Source organism: Pieris rapae, chromosome 13 (genome assembly GCF_905147795.1).
Source record: "Pieris rapae chromosome 13, ilPieRapa1.1, whole genome shotgun sequence".
In the NCBI taxonomy this organism is placed as follows: Eukaryota; Metazoa; Arthropoda; class Insecta; order Lepidoptera; family Pieridae; genus Pieris; species Pieris rapae.
In genome coordinates this window covers 1,391,138-1,410,169 of record NC_059521.1, presented here as the reverse complement: position 1 = coordinate 1,410,169, position 19,032 = coordinate 1,391,138, and the positions used below count along the sequence as shown (strand labels likewise).

The window sequence follows — 19,032 nt, the reverse complement described above, 5'->3', positions numbered from 1 at the left end:
TGACGGAGAGTTTATTGGCAGTTCTCTTACATTCTACGCCCTAGATTTGAGAACTGACAGTAAATGTAAAATTAGAAGCGTTTATTGTATATGTCGTTTTTCACGTTCATAAGTGTACATTACCTATATATGAATAAATAAATTTTGGCTTTGTAGTCACTGCCCGCTTTCAGGGTACAGTCGTATATTAATTGACCTAATTTAATTTAAAATAAAACCTCTGCAAAATGCTCTCTATAAATTATATTATTACTAGATATTTTTTAGGTTTTTCATAAGATAGTTATACTGGAAATGTATAGACGTGGTTTTTACTCAAAAAGGGTTTGATTTCTCTATACAATGGTTTATTTATTTACATTTCGAAACGAGAAATACAGTACAATTAAAATAATGTAATAAAAGAGAGGGAAACCACAGTCAAGATTTTTATTATTTGATTCGTTTAAACATAAATAATGGAACAAAACATAGCAATTAAACGTATGCATAAAATGAAAGGACACATGAATCACGACAGTTATTACTGTTAGATTAGTTAGTGCCAAAGGATACAATGTTAATAATTTAGTAGAGATTAAAAGGGAGATAGAGAAGGAGCTAAGCGGATAAATATATTATAACTCTTTGTCATTCCACTGCAAAAACAATGCTTTACCTGATCTCCGAAGGTGGCCTGTAAGCGGCACTGGTGACGTAAACTTCTGAAGCAGAGTCAGCTCTTGGTGATCCATTGGTATGTCTCCTACCATTACGCTCAGACGGCGAGCGCGTGCGTTCGTCCATTACCTGAAACCACAATGCGTATACACTATGAACGAGCGTAGTTAGCAAGATGATGACGGAATCAGGTTGTTGTTCCAAGAAGCATTCTCCGGAGTGTATAGAAGACTGAAAGACAGGCAACTAAGTGTCGATAGTCATGACTTACTTATGAGTTGAGATTCAGGGTAACTTATGCCTAGATATATATATATAGTTTGTAACATTTATTTTCTGTTTCGTGATCATTTCTATTAGGCAAGTAAGTGATCAACCCTCTGTGCCTGACACACCGTCAGGTTTTTGGATTTAAGAGATGCCATTGGTACGATATTTTCCTACACAATAGGAGTGTTAAATGCGTACACAAAGAAAAAGTCTAACCGGGGAACGACCCCACAGTTAGAAGTCGCACGTTAAAACCAATGCGCCAAGACTACACATTTTTTAAATTGCAGAAGCAAATACATATTTTATAACGACCCAGTAGTTTTGTTTTAGTTTGTAATAATATATATACAAATAATAATATTTTAAATAATATAAGTATAGATAAAACTATATCTAAATATGTTACAAGTACAACTATCAAAACAATTAAACGTCAAACATCGTGATGCGATAAAAATAATGCATGATCCAAATGTACGTAATATTGGATTATTCGCAATAAACAATGTTATGACTTATGACTTAAAATCCAAATAGTATGAACGCTGGAATTCAGTAATAATTGCTTGTATAGGCGTTGGGACAAGTCATAAGAGTTGACTTTAGTTTGAACCAATGTGTTTTTTTCTAAAGTGCCCAAGGAAAGCGTGATTGGTGATCCATCTCTGAAAGTACAGAACCTACCCAAGGTATTACTAAAAGCAAATGGCCCGGTCTGTGTATGAAACTTGCTCTGTCAAGTACTAACAATGGACGTGGAAAGGCGGACGCAAACTCCACATGTCGGAGAGCGGATAAGGCTCTGCTGTTACCGCATCCTACGGTGATTTTTGGTGGCGTCTTGGGTTTTTAGTGGGTATGCACAATAGCGAGTTTGAGCAAATAACCCTCTCAATATAAGCAGTAGCGCCGTGGAAGCATGAAATCATTTTCCAAAAAAAATAAGTAACGAAGGAACTAACGGTGAAGGGTTTGATAGGATTGTTTAACTTTAGTAGGTTATGATCTTTTTATTTATGAAGGGTATAACTTAAAGCGTCATTTAAATAATTGTTTTAGATTCTGGAAACTTCCTGAAACTAGGCGCACTCTCTACAAAGTAGAAAAACAATAAAATAAAAATAAAAAAAAAAGTTTCTTTATTTGACCCAAAACAAATACCACATTACAATAAATTATCATTTAATGAAAATTACCAATTAAAAAGTTTTGGCAGGATAGTCCAATTTTTATTTTATTTACCTTAATCGGTTATTTCTATTATTATGTTTTTTTTAAACAAATATCTATTTACAAACTTCTTTTACTTCACATAAAAAACTCGTAACACTAATTTTATTTTTATTACATTTAAAATGTTTTGGAATTTTTATGGGATTATTCTTTAAATAACTCTGGTATGCACTCATGTGGTACTGTATACTAGGTATCAGGGCTAACGGTCCTAATCTTTTAAGTGTATATTATATTTCATAAAGTTTTTTTTCTTTATTCTTTGATTCTTGGGTGAAATCATTGCTATTATCCCTGGATGTTCACAATTCTATCTAAATGGTATTAATGTACCTATAAGTAAAAATATGGAAATAAAAGAGAAAGCCAAAAACATCTAAGGTTTGGTGGCCTTTACTAGAGGGCACTATTCAAGTGCTTAAATAACTTTTGTGATTTTCTGATATATCCCTTACATACGTTATTAAAGAACAATCGATTTTTGTACAATTTTAAACAATAAATTTCTATTATATAAAACGCTGTATTCTCAAACTTAGACACGAGAACATTTAAGAGCGCATAGCGGGCTAGGCATGTTTTGATAGCATTTTAATCGATTTCGGACGAAAATAACTATTTACGTTACTTCTCGAGTTATTACAAACTGTTATATTGTTTTCTTAATATTTTCAATGTGTTTACGGATCGTAAAAAAAATTATTGAGTTTCTTGTTAGTTTAAACTTTAGTACGTCGTTTTATCCAAAGCCCGTGTTCAAGTAACAATTTCGCATTGAACTTTGTTATAAATTTACAGAAAAAAGGGTTCTTAATAGCATTTATCTCATATTTATATCACATTCTATCTAGATGATAGGACGATAAAGAAAACAATTAAACCACGTTACAACCTTTTTAGATCTGGGCCTCAGATTTATGTATCTGTTTCATGATTAGTTAATCTAATAGGCAAGGGTACAGTCTGGAAGGCAAGCCGGTTTCTTCACGATGCTTTCCTTCACGAACGAATGTTAAATGCCCACATAGATAGCTCATTGATGCAGTCGGGAAACGAACCTGCAGTCTCAAGGATGAGACTATCCCAACACCGCTCGAAATGATATAGCCGTCTAATATTTTTTTAAATTAAAAACAATAAAATTATTATGCCGGCATATTTGTGTAGCATTGTCTATTGCCACACAATTTATTTTAGTGTTTTCGTTTGCCGTATTTATTTGTAAGTCAAAATTAGCGGGTTAATTTAAAGCTCATTTAAAACTTTACAAGCGAACAGATGGACACGAAATCGAATTTTATTATAGTCAGAAGGCGTCTGTTCGCAATTTTACGGATGGAAGTTGCGTCAATACTTTGGAACGCAAATTAGAACGTACTTGTTTGTTTCTTAGTAGTTTTCATGCGCCTACGCAAGCGTCGTAAACATAATTATTATTAAGCTAAAATCTATTTTCTTTCGTCTTCAGTGCTTAGCTTAGGAGACAATACCAACATTACATATAATTCAGTATTATAAAGATGATGTCTGCAAAACTTGACCCATCCTATATACCGTATACTATAACTAGGCATTACACATTTGTATTACTACATTGCAAATAATCATTAGCAAATATAAAGAATTAGATGTTAGACTAGTCATAGTGGCTTCAGAGTGCGATTCTCATCCCTGAGGTTTGATCCCTCAATACGCACAAATGGGCTTTCTTTAAGCTTGCGCATGGGCATTTAACATTAGTTCGATCGGTGAAGAAAATCATGGAACCGACTTGCCTTATTCCAAAAAGTTGACAGTTTGAGGCTGATCACTATTGCTAATTCTGACAAATGATTATGGAACAGAACTCTGAGGCCAAGACCTAAAAAAATGTAGTGCCACTGATTTAGGTCTATTTTATTTTACTGAATTAGATAAATATCCATACAGTGCGGTTATAATCCGCCTATTTGTCTATGCGTTCATGGACAAGCAATTAAAACCGAATGGACTACTTCCGCTAAGTAATTACCGTTTTAAACTGATACTCACCGTATATTCCGATAAAGTCCTCTCCGAAGGCGCCCGGTGGCTGTCATTCTCATCCCGTGACGATGCTCTGTGCGGAAATCCACCCGACGAAGGAGAATCAACGCCAGACCGGTGGGTAGCCACGTAGTGATTATTCTTTAGTTTGTGCGCCATTTTGAATCTGTGTCAGTGACCTGTCATTTTCAAATGCGCGGCAACCGCAACATTTTTAATTTTGCGTCTGTGGTCACTCCTAATCTGTCATGATCCAATCTTGATTTTAGTAGTTTGTAGGTTACTGAAACAAAGGAATGGTATGACCTTTTTATAACCTTGGAGTAATTTGTGGTTAGGCGATATTGACCTATACAATCCACTTGCTCTGAACGAGATTCAATTATTGTGCAATGTTTTTGTTCTATTTCCTAGTTCACACGTTTTTGTTCATTGATATAGCAATTAAGCGTAATTCGACATGTTTGATTGCAGATAAAATTATCGATGGAGCGAAAACGAATTATAGTTCAAATATATTATTTATTGCTAAAACGGATATGAAGTTATGTATTTAGTTTAGGTATCACGATTTAAAAATACTAGAAAATATATTTTATAAGTGTAGTGAGTAGTGAGTATATTATATAAAACTACACATCAACTAAACTAAATCTAAACATATATTTAAGTTCTTGTTCTTAGGTGTAAGAACAGTTTTTCAAATAAATAAAATAAAATAAATATGTACTTATTAATTATACTCATTCACTAACAAACAAGAAGAGAACCAAGAGTATATCAAAAATGTATCGAAAGCAATGTTCTAGGTCTGAAATTGAAAGACAGAGAAAAGCTAGAAGAAATCAAAGACATGACAAAGTTTAGAAATGCTGTTACTTCTAGTAAAAGATAAATGATAAAGCGATGGAATGGGCTTCTTTACAAAAGAAAAGCAAATAAAAAATGGGAAGATGATATAGGTAGAGCAGGTGGAGAGACGAGACGAGTGAAAACTCTTAGAGGAGGCCTATATCTAAGGACAAGCTACAATAGCTAAAATAGAAATTACCCTTCTTGCCGATTCATTATTTGTATTTATATTTCTTTACATTTTTATGTATTAAGTATTTACAGCAATAAGTAGGCTATTATTATTATTACTGAAATTTATTTGAAGAAAGTCTATATCTTCACGGTTCTATAGAAACTTCAAAACAGATCAGAATCTAGTATTCAATGTAACTAGTGACCTGGATGATTTGCTATTATTACAGAAATCAGAAATGAGGACACTGGAAAAATCTCGATAAACATAACTATTACTATGCAGAACCTTAACGATTTTTAGTACGTACGAAATTAGAGTTTTAACAAGATACTGTCTCAGAGAGGAAGTTTTATCGGATTTCAAAGAAGTTGGAGAAGAACAGGCCTGCGATGATTTTTTTAAATAAATCTAGGTCAAACTCGTTTGTGTTATATGTATGTTGCAAATATTAACCATATTTTATTGTTACACGCCACATTTTTTGGACTTTTTATAATCTTGATTCGTGTTATATATCTCTGTGGCGCGTCATTCTATAGTATACAGTATATACACCGTTTTGTACTCTGTGACCATCCAGTGTAATATAGATTTTACATATAAACAAAGATTTACAAATATTGTTTAAGAAACTGAATTTTGCAGACCTATGTAATTATTATATTTCAATACATAAAACCATAACCAATTATACACGTAAATCTTCGTGTATCACTATTTGATTGGTGAAAATCGTGCATAAATCCGTTCAGAACTGTTGAATTTATCGCGTTAATATATCGCAGAGGGACTTATACCAAGTACTATAATCATACTAATCTAAAACGCAAGTTAGAAGAAAGTATACATTACTAAAAACTTCAATCAAAGTAACAAAACGCTGGAAACAATTTTCTCCACACACTTTCGTTTTCATAAAATATTTTGATTATTCGTGATCGAATTCAGTTTCCGATTAATTAAATCGATTCAGGTCGACATTAATCGAAATGAATGACGTATCAGGGACGGACGGAAACAATGTTTTCTGTTAGATTGATTTATTTGTGGTTTGATTTGGGTGTGGCACTTTGTCTTTTTGTGAAAGTACTGCTTTCATATATATTCGTTCCTTATATTGGTCATATGTCGGTCAAGAGTGGAGGGAGCAAGGGAAAATTGAAGAGAATTGACGAGGCCTTTCTCGGGAACAGCAAATGTACTTAGTTTAATTTATTCTGTGTAAAAAAAGAAACTTGACGAAATAAAGAGAATTTTTTATGTTTTATTTCTAATAAATAGCGGACCCTTGGAACGATAGGTGCAATGAAATGATCATCGTGCTTAAAAAAGCTAAGAGAAACAAAATTTAAAAAAAATTTTTAACCAAAAAATTCCAAATAAACTATGTAATAAAATTAATGGATTGTCGAATCAACAGACAAAAAATTGTAACGAAGAATTATTTACATAGAAATTAACTGTGACGTTTGAAGACCGAAGTTTTAATTCAAAAGTAAAATACTTTTTGTAACGTATTAATATTAAAATATATCGATATTTGTAAACGAAGGTGTAAATTTGTGGTTTAAGTTGCATTGGCTAAACACCAAGTTGTCATTAGCTTACATCGATTAATTAATCAGGTGAATTCATTAATCAGACGACAAAGGGGTATTGTGTTCGATTCCCGACCATTAAATGTTGTGTAACTGTTTATTGTGGTTTGGCAACGTTATCAATTAAAGCTTGACATTTTGAATAGCCTTGAATAAGAGTTTTTAGGTCAATCGTTTATAGGTGTTTAAGTATATAACTAGATCCTATTTAACCTTCTTAACGTTTATATATTGGCGTTACAACCCTTTGTGTTTTGATTTGCAAGAGTGTCACACATACATAATTTGTATTTCGTAATTAAAGGTAGAATTTTAAATAGTAGTTACATATTATATTTCAGTATAAATCATTATGGTATATTTTTATATTATTTTATAACAGTCTCAAATTATCTCATTAATAGAATATTTTTTTACAAAAGTAAAATATTTTCAATAACTCTAGTAGGAATTACTTTTAATGTTTTGGTAAGATGTATTCAATAAGGTCATTTGTTTTTTGCGAATAATACAACATAAAATATATTTTTGAACTGAAATTTCGTATTCTTGCCATAAGAGCAGTAGCCTAGTGGATTGGGATCGTAAAGTCGAACCCAGCACTATTGGACGTTCTATGTTAGTAAAACTCGTTCGTAAAGAAAACGTGGTGAGGAAACTGGCGACGGCGTGTGTCAGGTACAGGTGATCTCCAATGATATTAGAAAATAATGACGAAAAAGGTACAGAAATCTAAGGATAAGAACTAGGGTTTTAGCGCCACTGGATTTCCACGCAATGTGTTCCTTCATTCAGAAAGAAAAAGAAATGCACCATCGGTGTTATAACGCACGTGTTAATAATGTAGGAGGACTCAATTCAATTTCAAAAAATTATTTATTCAATGTTCAACAACAATTAAAAGTGCTGCATGTCCAGTGTACATTATTTCCTGGAATCTAGCAAACAAAACACGTTGTTTAAAAAGCCGTATTGCACTTTTTAGTTTTTAGCTCTTTTAGTGGTTCCTATAATTATAATTAATTTCGTTTAACAGTGATCACAGTATGTGGACACTGTTTCCGCACTAAGACGCTCAATAGGAAACGTTGTACGTGAAACGCGGTACTAATTGGATTAATCAAATGGCATATCGACAAATTCCTTGCTGACTTTCACATTCAGGCTTTGAGTTTGCAATTGTCCTAGATGTCGGTAATGTTACATATACTATTAACTTATCTAACTACGGACTCGATCTTCGAGATTACACTTGAAATGTAAACATGTTTACTAATATTTTATGAGAAGATTATATTTTTATGTGTTTCGTCGGTATCTTGTTTTATGCATTAACCGCATATCATAACAGTTAAAACACCAGCAATTAATTATGAATGTGTTTTGTATGTAAATGGAAAGTGGCAGACGTGCCGAGTTCTCGCAAAACATAAATGTGCTAAACAGTCTATTGTTAGAGTTTCACAAATATGCAAGTTCATTGTGGTCTAAGTAAATTTTTAAATATTCGTGTTTTTATAGAGACTTAATCGTTTGAAAGAAATTAAATGTTGAAATGACGTGAAATGTACGCTCCGAAATCATGCTAGTATCTCAAAACAATTTTCCCCACCGAAATGCCGTTAATAGGTTCCAATAATCAAAACACGAGTTTTCACTCAGTTGTTTTTAGTGTTTTTGAATAAGAATGGTTTCTCGCTTTTATTTAATAGATATCATCTTCAGATCCATGGTTAAAAATAAATCTGTAACAAGTAAACAGACATGTCTAGTCTGAGGTGCGAGAAACTACCTCTAAAATTCTCTCTCAAAGGCTGGCAACGAATCCACCAAAAAAGATTGTCCATTGGCTCCGACGGCTATCCTTTTTAAGCATCCCGTAGGCTCGTTTCCCTCCCTTTTATATTTAAAAAACTACCTCAAATCTTGCTCTCATCTCAAAGCACGTTTACAACAATAGTATCTAGGTACTACTAAGTTCATAATTGTTACGGCTACGGGAGACAGCATCTCGATTGGCTAAATTCATAGTTATAGTATAGTCGCTTCGTTCTGTAGCTTATGACACAACGCTAAACGGTCTATTGTCATAATGTTTTTGCATTGTTTGGTTATACGATCTGAATGTTTAAATACTGATTACAGTATTTACTCATATATAAATATATCACTTAAAAATAGTTTATATGGATTCAAAACAATATTTCCTGTGATTCATGAAGATTTTTGTTTTATTTTCATTTTAGGTTAAATTTGGTAATTGTATATTTTTTTAGTGGTTCTTGAGTTATATAACAGAACATTATAAAAGTTACATATATTTTAGTTAATCGTAAGAAGTGTACACCAAATGTTAGCTCACTTGAAGCAAAATTGAGCCCTTTCATTTTTCTCTTACCTATGGGTAAGGGAAAATAACATTCTATAACAACAACGGAACGAGAACGTTATATAATAGTAATATAACATTCTCGTTTCCGATAATGTCCAATAGATCACCTACAGTTACATTCATTATACGTATATATAACATATCACTTAGAAGTACCCTTATATGAGCCAAGTTAGTATTTTGTTAGTCCCGTGTCGGAACCCCACTACCCCCTATGTTAGTTATAAACTCATGTTTTAAACGATTGAAGCCAGTTGACAGCCAGCTTCAAACAATATTTTTCATTTAACATATATTTGAACGTTCATAGAACAACCGCTAAACTTAACTCTTGTAATATAATTTTTGGACCTTTTAATTTAAAAATAAAAGTGCATGCTTACAAAGTACTCAAGTAAGAAGTGAAAATTCTTTGTAACATAATTATTATTAAGGTAAAAGGTCCAATAGATCATGTAGCAGTATATTATTACTCCATCTATTTGTAAACCATATTCACACTGTATACGTGTTAATGTTAATATAAATAAATAAAAACTCTGTGTTTATTGCATAAGACGTTAGGCGACAGAATTTCTATCTAAAGTTCTAATATGTAACTATTAAACGACATACATCAACCAATAGCGCGTATCTTTTCTCGATCTCCCTTTCTCACTCTCGCTCCATCGGTCTCAATCGTTCTCTCCCTTTTCTTTGACAAAAACGCTGCACATATTCGTGACATTCCGTAAAGTTTCAAAAAACATAAGGATATATATATATATATTTCCTGTGTATGTTTGAACCCGTGGCATTGATGATGTGAATCATGAAGTATGTTGTTCCAATTATATCCTAAATAAACTCGTCTTATGAAGATAGGATGCATAATAAGTGAACGTTATCAATCATTCTGAGAAGAAAGGATTTCAAATATTATAAGTTAATTATAACATGTAATTAGTTTTAGGGTGAAGATGCATTATTCAACAAAGCAATTATATTGGTACTTGGAGCAAGTGTCAGAGTCAGAATTATAACCTACCTCAAAGAGTGTCAAAGTAACTATAATAAAAAGGGAAAGATAAAGTATTTTGAGTCCCACACTAAGTGGGATAAGGGCCGGCAACGTACACTTCAACTGGTAGGTTATGTTTTTGGGACCACCTTATGGATACCGAAAAAGGTCGTTGGTTAGCGATAAGGCCGCCTTTTGCCTTTTTAATTTATGTTATCTGAAAAAGCAAATGTGTAATGCAACACAGTAATAATAAATAAATATATAATATTAAAGAACCTTGCCACATATATATTTAATTTCGTGTACCCATCCCAGACAGACAGGCAGACATCCTACCATCGCATTTGTCATTCCTTTTTGTAGTTGGCCAACCCAAAGATTTCTGATATGATGATCCCCTCATACTTTGAAATCAATTTTCCGTTACTTATAATTTATGAATCGATGTACTTTTTCATTCGTATTTTTTATGCTTGCTTACCTGCGAGTCACAGTAAATCGTGCGATTATATCCGAGCCGAGCGTACGCAAGCTTTTATAAATAAATATATACTGATTTGTTTTTAAACCCACTTTTGAATGTGGTTAATTCGCTCTGCAGAAGATCTTACTGGTGTAAGTATCAGGCATATCGCTCGTCATGGAAGGCAATCAGGAAGCCATCGTGACATAATGAGAAATGACGTTCCATCGTGAGCCGTCATACTTGACGCACCAATTATTGTGATCGATTTGTAAAGGCTCTTTACATAGATGTAATTTTATACAATTTATAAGGAAACAAAGACCCATAATGATCTTGTTTTTATAATAAAGTGTGAAAGTATTCTATTGCTTTAAAATCTGTAAAACAATTTCAGGACTCTTGTATTATTATTATTTTTAAATTATATTTGTGTTGTCCGTTTCCTTATTGACAAATAAATAAATATTTTATATTACCTTCATGATAAAGGGTAGATGAGCGATGCTAGAAAGTTATTGTTGATGGTCGATGTAAGATAGGGCCACGCCCAGGATTTCTTCGTCTTAATTTACTACTTACAGACGAAGTAACGGTAGGAGGACTGTGAGTAATAATGGTAATAATTTTGACATTAAGATACCATTGTGACTGGAAATCAATGGATGGTTTGTAACTTCATATGTACATATAGTAATAAAAATATGTATATAGGGAATAGCACTATCCATACGTGTTTAATAATATCCTGATATTTTTTAAGAATTCGCAGTAGTTTTTATGTTGTGTATAGGCATTTTCCCTTTGAAAACGAAACAGGGCCAGATAGATTGTATGACGAAGGCAAAAAATAAAATAGACTGGAAAAAGTTCGAGGAAGCCTTCTCGCCGACAGGGGCATATCATAGAGTAATAACATTCTGTATTTTTATAATGTATCTTAATAAGATATGGGCGAATAAAGGCTCATTATTATTATTTTGAGAAGTAAAATAAATAAAAATAATTTAAATAAAAAATAAGAACATATGATTCGTATAATATAAATTTAATCATCGTTTTGTAGCAAATTTAAAAACTTTATACAAATATATCGCTGTATCAGTCAAGTATTTTCACGGGTATAATCTTTAAAATCGCTAAATTTTGAATCTAATTACCACCTATTATTTAAATTTCATTCAAAAAAACGATTGGTATCTAATTAAGATTCTTATTTTGTCAGTCACGCGATCCTGTTTTAGTGCGTGATCAGAAACGGACGCATAATTTTTCTGGAATGCATTAATTTAGAAAGTGATTTTAATGTTATAAAAACAAGCTGGAGCTGGTGAAATTACCGTTTTTTTATTTTACTTTAACGTTTTCCTTAATACGGCAGACACTTTATTATACATTTTATTTTTTTATGTACTTTGATTTGCTAGGGATACGACCCACCTGGTTCCACACTGCAAGACTTTCATTTATAAGTAGCTGAACCTCGCATAGATTCGCCAGGTACATTCTGCGTTCGGGGTGTGTTAACTGCGGCGATTAAGCTTTTGTCCATTTTGTCAATTTTGCCATTTTTAACTTGTTGTCCATGGCCGAAAGGCCCGGCATGACCTATTTGACATCATTTGGACGAGATGTGTTTGGTCATTGGTCTTAGAGTTTTAATACTTTATGTGCTATTTTTATGTCCGGTATAGAATCGGAAAATTTTGAACGAAGTCTATATAAGCTAATCATTATGTATAGGAAGCCTTAATACCCACGTAATGACATACATTTAACAAAAATCAAAATCATAATTTTAATTCTAAGATGACCGGTCCGGGAGAATGCATCATTCAACTTTTTCCTCTATATTTTATATTTTGCCATCGCCATCCAATTTTCTCCAACTACCCTTTCGATCCCGTCTTTCCATCGCTCTATTAGTCTACGTTAGTAATTTTTTCCATTTGGACCAGTCCATTTTGTCATCTGTATGGGCTACGTGACCTGCCCATCTCCATTTAGGTTGTACTGACTTGTGTCCCGTCGTTCAGCATATACATTAATTTTTCTGTTTGATGCGTAATTTAATTACGAGAATACTTTTTTGTATCGTACGCTGGCAAGAACGTATTTTGGATAGTTAGCAACAAAGACAAATTTTAGCAAAATTATTTGTTGTCTAAAAATTAGCAAAAAATTGTCCGTATAGTATTTGCGTTTACCAAACTAGACATAACTTAACCTTTTCTATTCACAGACTATAGACTTAAGTCATGTCAAAGCATTATAGAAAATAATCATAACAATGCATCAGTAATTTAGTTTTACGATCCTTCTACGTGTATATGCTATTAATAGCTCACAGAAGTGGTCATACTTTGTTCGGCAGTAATCTTAAATCGCGACCAACTATCTGTTACTATCGACACGAAATATAATTATCGCCAGGAACTATTCGCTTTGTTCCACTTGGCATAGACTTAGCACGAACGAAAATTGTATGACGTAGTAATTTTTTTTTATATTTATCTTTTTAGTAATAAATATTTATATTCTATCCTCGTTCCACAATCATTCAGGATTCCACCTCAACGTCCGTCTTTTCACAACTAGCCATTTTTTAAGGCAGAACCGAACCTATTAGGGTTTACCATTTAAGGAAAGTGCGTACCAATTCTTGAAAGGACGAAATCGAACTTGCGAGTCCACTGGCAATGACAGACTATAGGCGGCGGTATCATTTAATATCAGTTGAGACTTGCCCGTTTGCTCGTAGTATTGTTATATTAAAAAAAACTGCTACTTCTGCTGATTCTAGCTACGCCCATTACTGGCGGCTATTTTGCATAGATGTTGACTCAATGTTAAAATATAAGAAAACACTATATAATATACGAAATCAAAACAGATTACAAAATATACGAAACAGAAAACATATCAATAACATAAAGACAAAATGTGGAAAATGTCTACATCCTATATATACATTGTATCGTAGTTTGATTTGGATAACATTGGAATTGGATTGACAATTTATAACAGACATTGGATTTGTAGTGAGAAACACAACTCCAATAGATCGAAAAACAAAGTACAAATCCAATAAATCTCACTGTAAGATTACTTATTAAAAACATTTAAACTAACCCTATTGTGTACAAAGGGCCCCAAGTAGAACATACCTTCAGATTGCAATAGAGGAGGGGCCGATGCAACGGTATCGCGGCTCGCTCTTAGTTTTATTGATACGGCTATGATTTTCAGCTTACGAGCTATTGCTGATGTTATAAGCCATAACGGAAACCTTAGATAAGCCAAGCTATTTAAACAATGCCTTACAGCTCCTGTCAGTGAGACAAATGGTTGTTTATTGGAGGAATTTATTTTGCTTTTATTCTTAGGCCATTACTTGTAATCATTTGGATTTAAATTCGATACGGTGTTTTGGTGTCTTCTTTTAACCCCTACATATGTTCACCATAAAAGCGATTGTTATATGTAATGAATATGGAAATAAAAAACATGCTCTCAGCCACTAGACCAACACTGCTGTTGCGGTTTTTTGATTGACTGTATTTTGTTGTTATTGCATCATCTGTTAAAATAAATAAATCCAGGTTTATTTTTAAATTTATTTAAATATTATAAAGTTCAAAATATATAGAAATAATACTTATATGCAATAAATATATTAATAATTATTTTTAGTGGCTCTTCTTCCATACTTCCTCAAGTACCTTTTTTATAGTTCGAGATCTTCTACCGACTACTACTACTGCTAATACTATCGGGACTACTGATACTACTACTAATATATTGTCGTATATGAGAAAACTATGATCTATAATCTGAATACGATACTTGATAATAAATTTTATACAGATTATAAATAGACAACAATTTTAATAGCGGACTTAAAACAAAATTGTTAGAATTTTCTATTGAAATCAATTCAAAATTTGCTTTATTGTGTATGGTTAAAACAAAGTTCTCGGTATTTAAAAAAGAATGTTATTGATAAAAATAGTATTTTTAAAGTTTTTTAGGTTACCCAAAAAGTTATTTTTATTATACATAAAAATAACTTTTTGGGTTTCTAAACTTTGTGTAATTAAAATTAATTGATATTATGTTCAGATAATTCAGTCACGTTGATTAGGTAGGAATGATACTCTTTCCCACATATAAGAGTCCTAATTTCACTGGCTCCTTAAATAAATTGATCGAATCCCGTTAATTATCTGTTGTGCACTTCATGGGTGGGTAAGTCGAACAGCTGTTTTCATTTAATTAATCTTTAGTTCGTTATTAAATGATTCCTGATTTAAATTAACTCGACTTTATATATCTTCCTTACTCAACTATTTTATTAACACTTTGTTACAATTAAAAACAACAATAATTATATATCATATACTACAAGAAAGCTTTAGATTTTTTTCTAGATTGTACATCATCCCCCTCCGCCCCTCATCCCTAACTAAATGTACAGAAATTTTCTCATGATATGTTCATGAGATTCTGGTCAGGTTCACACCTCAGCCAACCGGCTTTCGACTGTTCAAGGAGATTAGAAAATATTTGCTAAATATGCGAAGCTTATAGTAGCTGTCATAAATATCTCTCTATTTGGTACGTTGGTAGCGTTGGATGTTGTCCCATTAGGTGGACAGATGACCTGGCGAAGGAAAGACGCTGGATGCAGAGGGAACCAGTTGTACTGGAAGTTTAGCAGAGGGAAATTCGCCGGCGAATTAAATACAAAAGATCTTATTTCCCTTGCAAGTCTCGACTGTATTATCGAGAATTTAAAAAATCTTTCCCCACTATCAAAATGCATTTTAAAGATTCGTATCAACATCAATACTGACTTAACGATGTTTATTTTGCGAACATTATTTTAGTGGGCAATAAATATTTATTTTATGAGTGTATCTCGGCTTTTATCTTGCGGTTGCTTTATTGTTGCAAGACGCAAGGTTATTTGAAAACAGAAATGTTGCAATGTCAATGAATGATAAATAATAACATTGACAATAGGCCGAAGGCTTAATGGAAAGGATGGCAAAAATTCGGTGTGTACCAAGGCCCGGTATGCAACTAGCAGGTTACCGGCCAGAGGCATCCAATTTCAGCAGAATTTTCCCTTAGGAAAAACTACACCATATCGATTGGAAAACCCTATTGTTATTGTTTTACTAGTGGTGTTTTCTAATATGAATTTTATTCAATTAGTAAAAATTAGATATTGTCTCAACCTTGGAGTATTATAGCTTTTTAATATTACAGTTATAACCACACTTGTTTACATTTAGTTTTGTTAGTATAGAGGTTCAAGGCTTGATACAAATTGTAACCAATCGTAATTTTAAGCATTTATTCTTGAATATATATATAAAATTCTCTAATGTTAAGAGAGATTACAATATACGTATAGTCCGTCTGTATCATTTCTCAAAGTATACCATTCAACTCTGTCATTTTGTAAAATAAAAATAATTTAACAATCTCGTGAAATTATAAACTGTGATTTTTACAAGAGCTCTGTGTAATTTGTATTATGACCTTAAATTATACGATTTCTTTTCTCTTTTAGCGAGATTAAGAATATAGAAGTTGTAACTATTTTATCCTTGAAGTTTCTATGAAACAGTAAGTAAGGTTTTGCAAGGTCCTATACATATGAAATCTGTTTAAATAAATTACAAGTAAGTCTGAGAAAAATATAAATAGCAAAAGAAGTCTTTATTTCATGTGTTGAAAATTGTAAAAAAATATAATACTTGCTGAGAAACAAATATTTTTATTTAATATAGCTTAATAATTTGATAACAAGATGTACACAATTAACCTACCTTGAATGTTCTCACTCACTTTTTGATTGTGAAAGTAAACTATCTTTGAACCGAAAGACTGCGTTTTGCGAGATAAGTCTAGTCGACAAGTTATAAATGGTACGAAATAGAGATACTGCTCTTAAAATTATGTGCAATAGCTCATTGGATCCTGAATGACGCTTAGAAAACAATTTTAGAAGTTTAAAAAAAAAGTTGACAATTGGTTTATAACAAATTGGTAAGTTAATAAACAATGGAATTGTTGATTAATTTTTTTTTGTTACCTTATAGAAAACTGTCAATTATGATTTAAAAAAAAATCTTAACTAATTATTATTGTTATTAAGGATTTTTTTTAATCATAATATTTTTAAGGTAAACAAATGGCGGGAAAAAATTTACATAGTGTATGTCATTAATGGGTATACCTGTATAATTTGAAACTATAATCTTTTTATACTGTACCAGTGTCTTTACTTTTTAATTTCTTGTAAGAGTTTACTTATTATTATTATGAACATGATGAAAATCGCATCATCGCATGCCCGGCTCCTGACCAACCATAATTCCTGATGCATATACTATATATTAAGATTATAATTATAAGATTTACTGGAATAAATAAATAAATAATAAAAAAATAAAAAAGATTTTCCGATAAAAAATGAGACGAATATTTGGAAAACGTAAATAAATTCCTCCAAATACTATAATATTATCTATGATAAAATAACATTTACCGGAAACACAGCTGTAGCTTAAATAATTTCAAAATCAATAAATCCTTGAATAAAGCTAAACTATCGCAAGCCCAGTGTGGAATTCGATTCGAGCATTGCCCTCAGAATCTGCAAGGGCGAACGATAGCTGATAACTATTATGATATAGTATCGCTTGTTAGGAATTGGGACCGCTGGGTAGCGATTGTAATCGAATAGACACTCGAATGATAAATTCGATTATTATATACAATGACCCGGAATTGTAACTCTTGTAAAGGTATCCTGATATAAAAGAGCAGTGTTGGCCTAGTTGTAGACTAGGACTTCTGCATTTGACTCTCATTCCGGTCGTAGGTTCGATCCCGACTGTGCACTTATGGACTTTGTGTGCGTATTTAACTTTTGCTCAGATCGTGAATGAAAACGGCTTGCCTTAGACTCAAAAAGTCGACGGCGTATGTCAGGTACAGGATAAACATACCTATTATTGACAAATGATAATGAAACAGATACAGAAATCTGATGCCCAGACCTAAAAAGTTTCTAGCACCAATGATTTTTTATTTATCCTCATATTGGGGTACATTTAGGTTTATTGAGCCACTTTACTATTAGTATTAGATACAGAAAAACATTACGGCATGTTACATGAGGGGGAGGGGGATCATGAATCCCCAAAAAATAAAACGCTACCTAATATGATTTCATAAATAATAATAATTCGAAAATTGGTCCAAAGTGTTTAATCCTCAACTATGAAACTCACGGAAGAGAGTTCCACAATGGAGAGATTTTTGAGGCACTTTTTTTCGCGGCCGACTACTATGTTGAACCAGCTACCCATTGAATTATGGCCAAACCAATTCTTACTGACCCTTATAAGGCAACGCACGGATATTTCAGTGGTGGTGAAATAACTGCCTTAAATAACGCCCAGTTGCAGAACGACGAACGTTGAAGTGATACGAGTGGAATTTCGTCGTTGGAAAACTGAGCTCCAACGCACAACTTCTCTGAACATTCTCAATGGTATAAGAATATGCAGAGTTCACATCTTTACGCAACGCCAAGGGGCCAACGCAACGCATTGAATGAATACTATTAAACAAATTACCATCGGAAAGATATTAACCAAATATTGATCGATACACAACAGTTAACATGATAACTTGAATAATTTGTTTTATGTTTGAGGCTGTAATGTATAATGTGTGATGGCTGTAATGAATGCTCAAAATTTATCGAGCATTAATAATATTACTAAAACTTGGCATGTGCTTTGAATCTAGAAAAACACTTATCAGTAATATTAAATAGAACTAAATAAAATATGTATTTTATAGTGTTATGTGAACATGTAATTGTAAAAACCCAAAAAACAATTCAAAGTTAGCTTTCAACTTGCATTATGTTCTGACAATTTATGCCATTTTTTTGCAGTGATACTGATTTTTTTTGTAATTAGAGGATTCAGTCAGTTTCGGGTCAAATTAAACATGAAGCCCACTTTGCAGAAAGAAAAGAAGGGTAAAGAAAAACTCTGACTGAACAACTTTTTCCTACGAATCACTGTATCTCTATTTCAAATGAATGATAATGATAGGTTATTTGAAATAAAATATAGGCCAATTTATAGCTCCGGAGAAATATTATATGGATATTAAAGCCTTCATTGCTTTAAGAACCCGGTAGTCCGTAAATTGTAAGCTGTCTGAGTTACACGTTACAGCGATAATAAATTTGTATTTACAAGCACTGCTAAAAGATTTTATAAAAAATACAAATTTAACAAGGATAGCCGTTGTTCTGTG

General features: G+C 32.4%; 1 protein-coding gene across 1 annotated transcript in view; it reads right to left on the bottom strand.

Moving 5' to 3' along the window:
• Positions 1-19,032, bottom strand: part of LOC110992102 — a 70,834-nt gene that overhangs the window by 9,005 nt on the left and 42,797 nt on the right. Inside the window, exons 3-4 of the mRNA XM_022257796.2 lie at positions 4,198-4,474; positions 659-789 (exon numbers count right to left, since the gene is read on the bottom strand). Coding sequence (XP_022113488.2) covers positions 659-789; positions 4,198-4,350 — 284 coding nt within the window. The 5' untranslated portion in view covers positions 4,351-4,474. The remainder of the gene's footprint in view (positions 1-658; positions 790-4,197; positions 4,475-19,032) is intronic.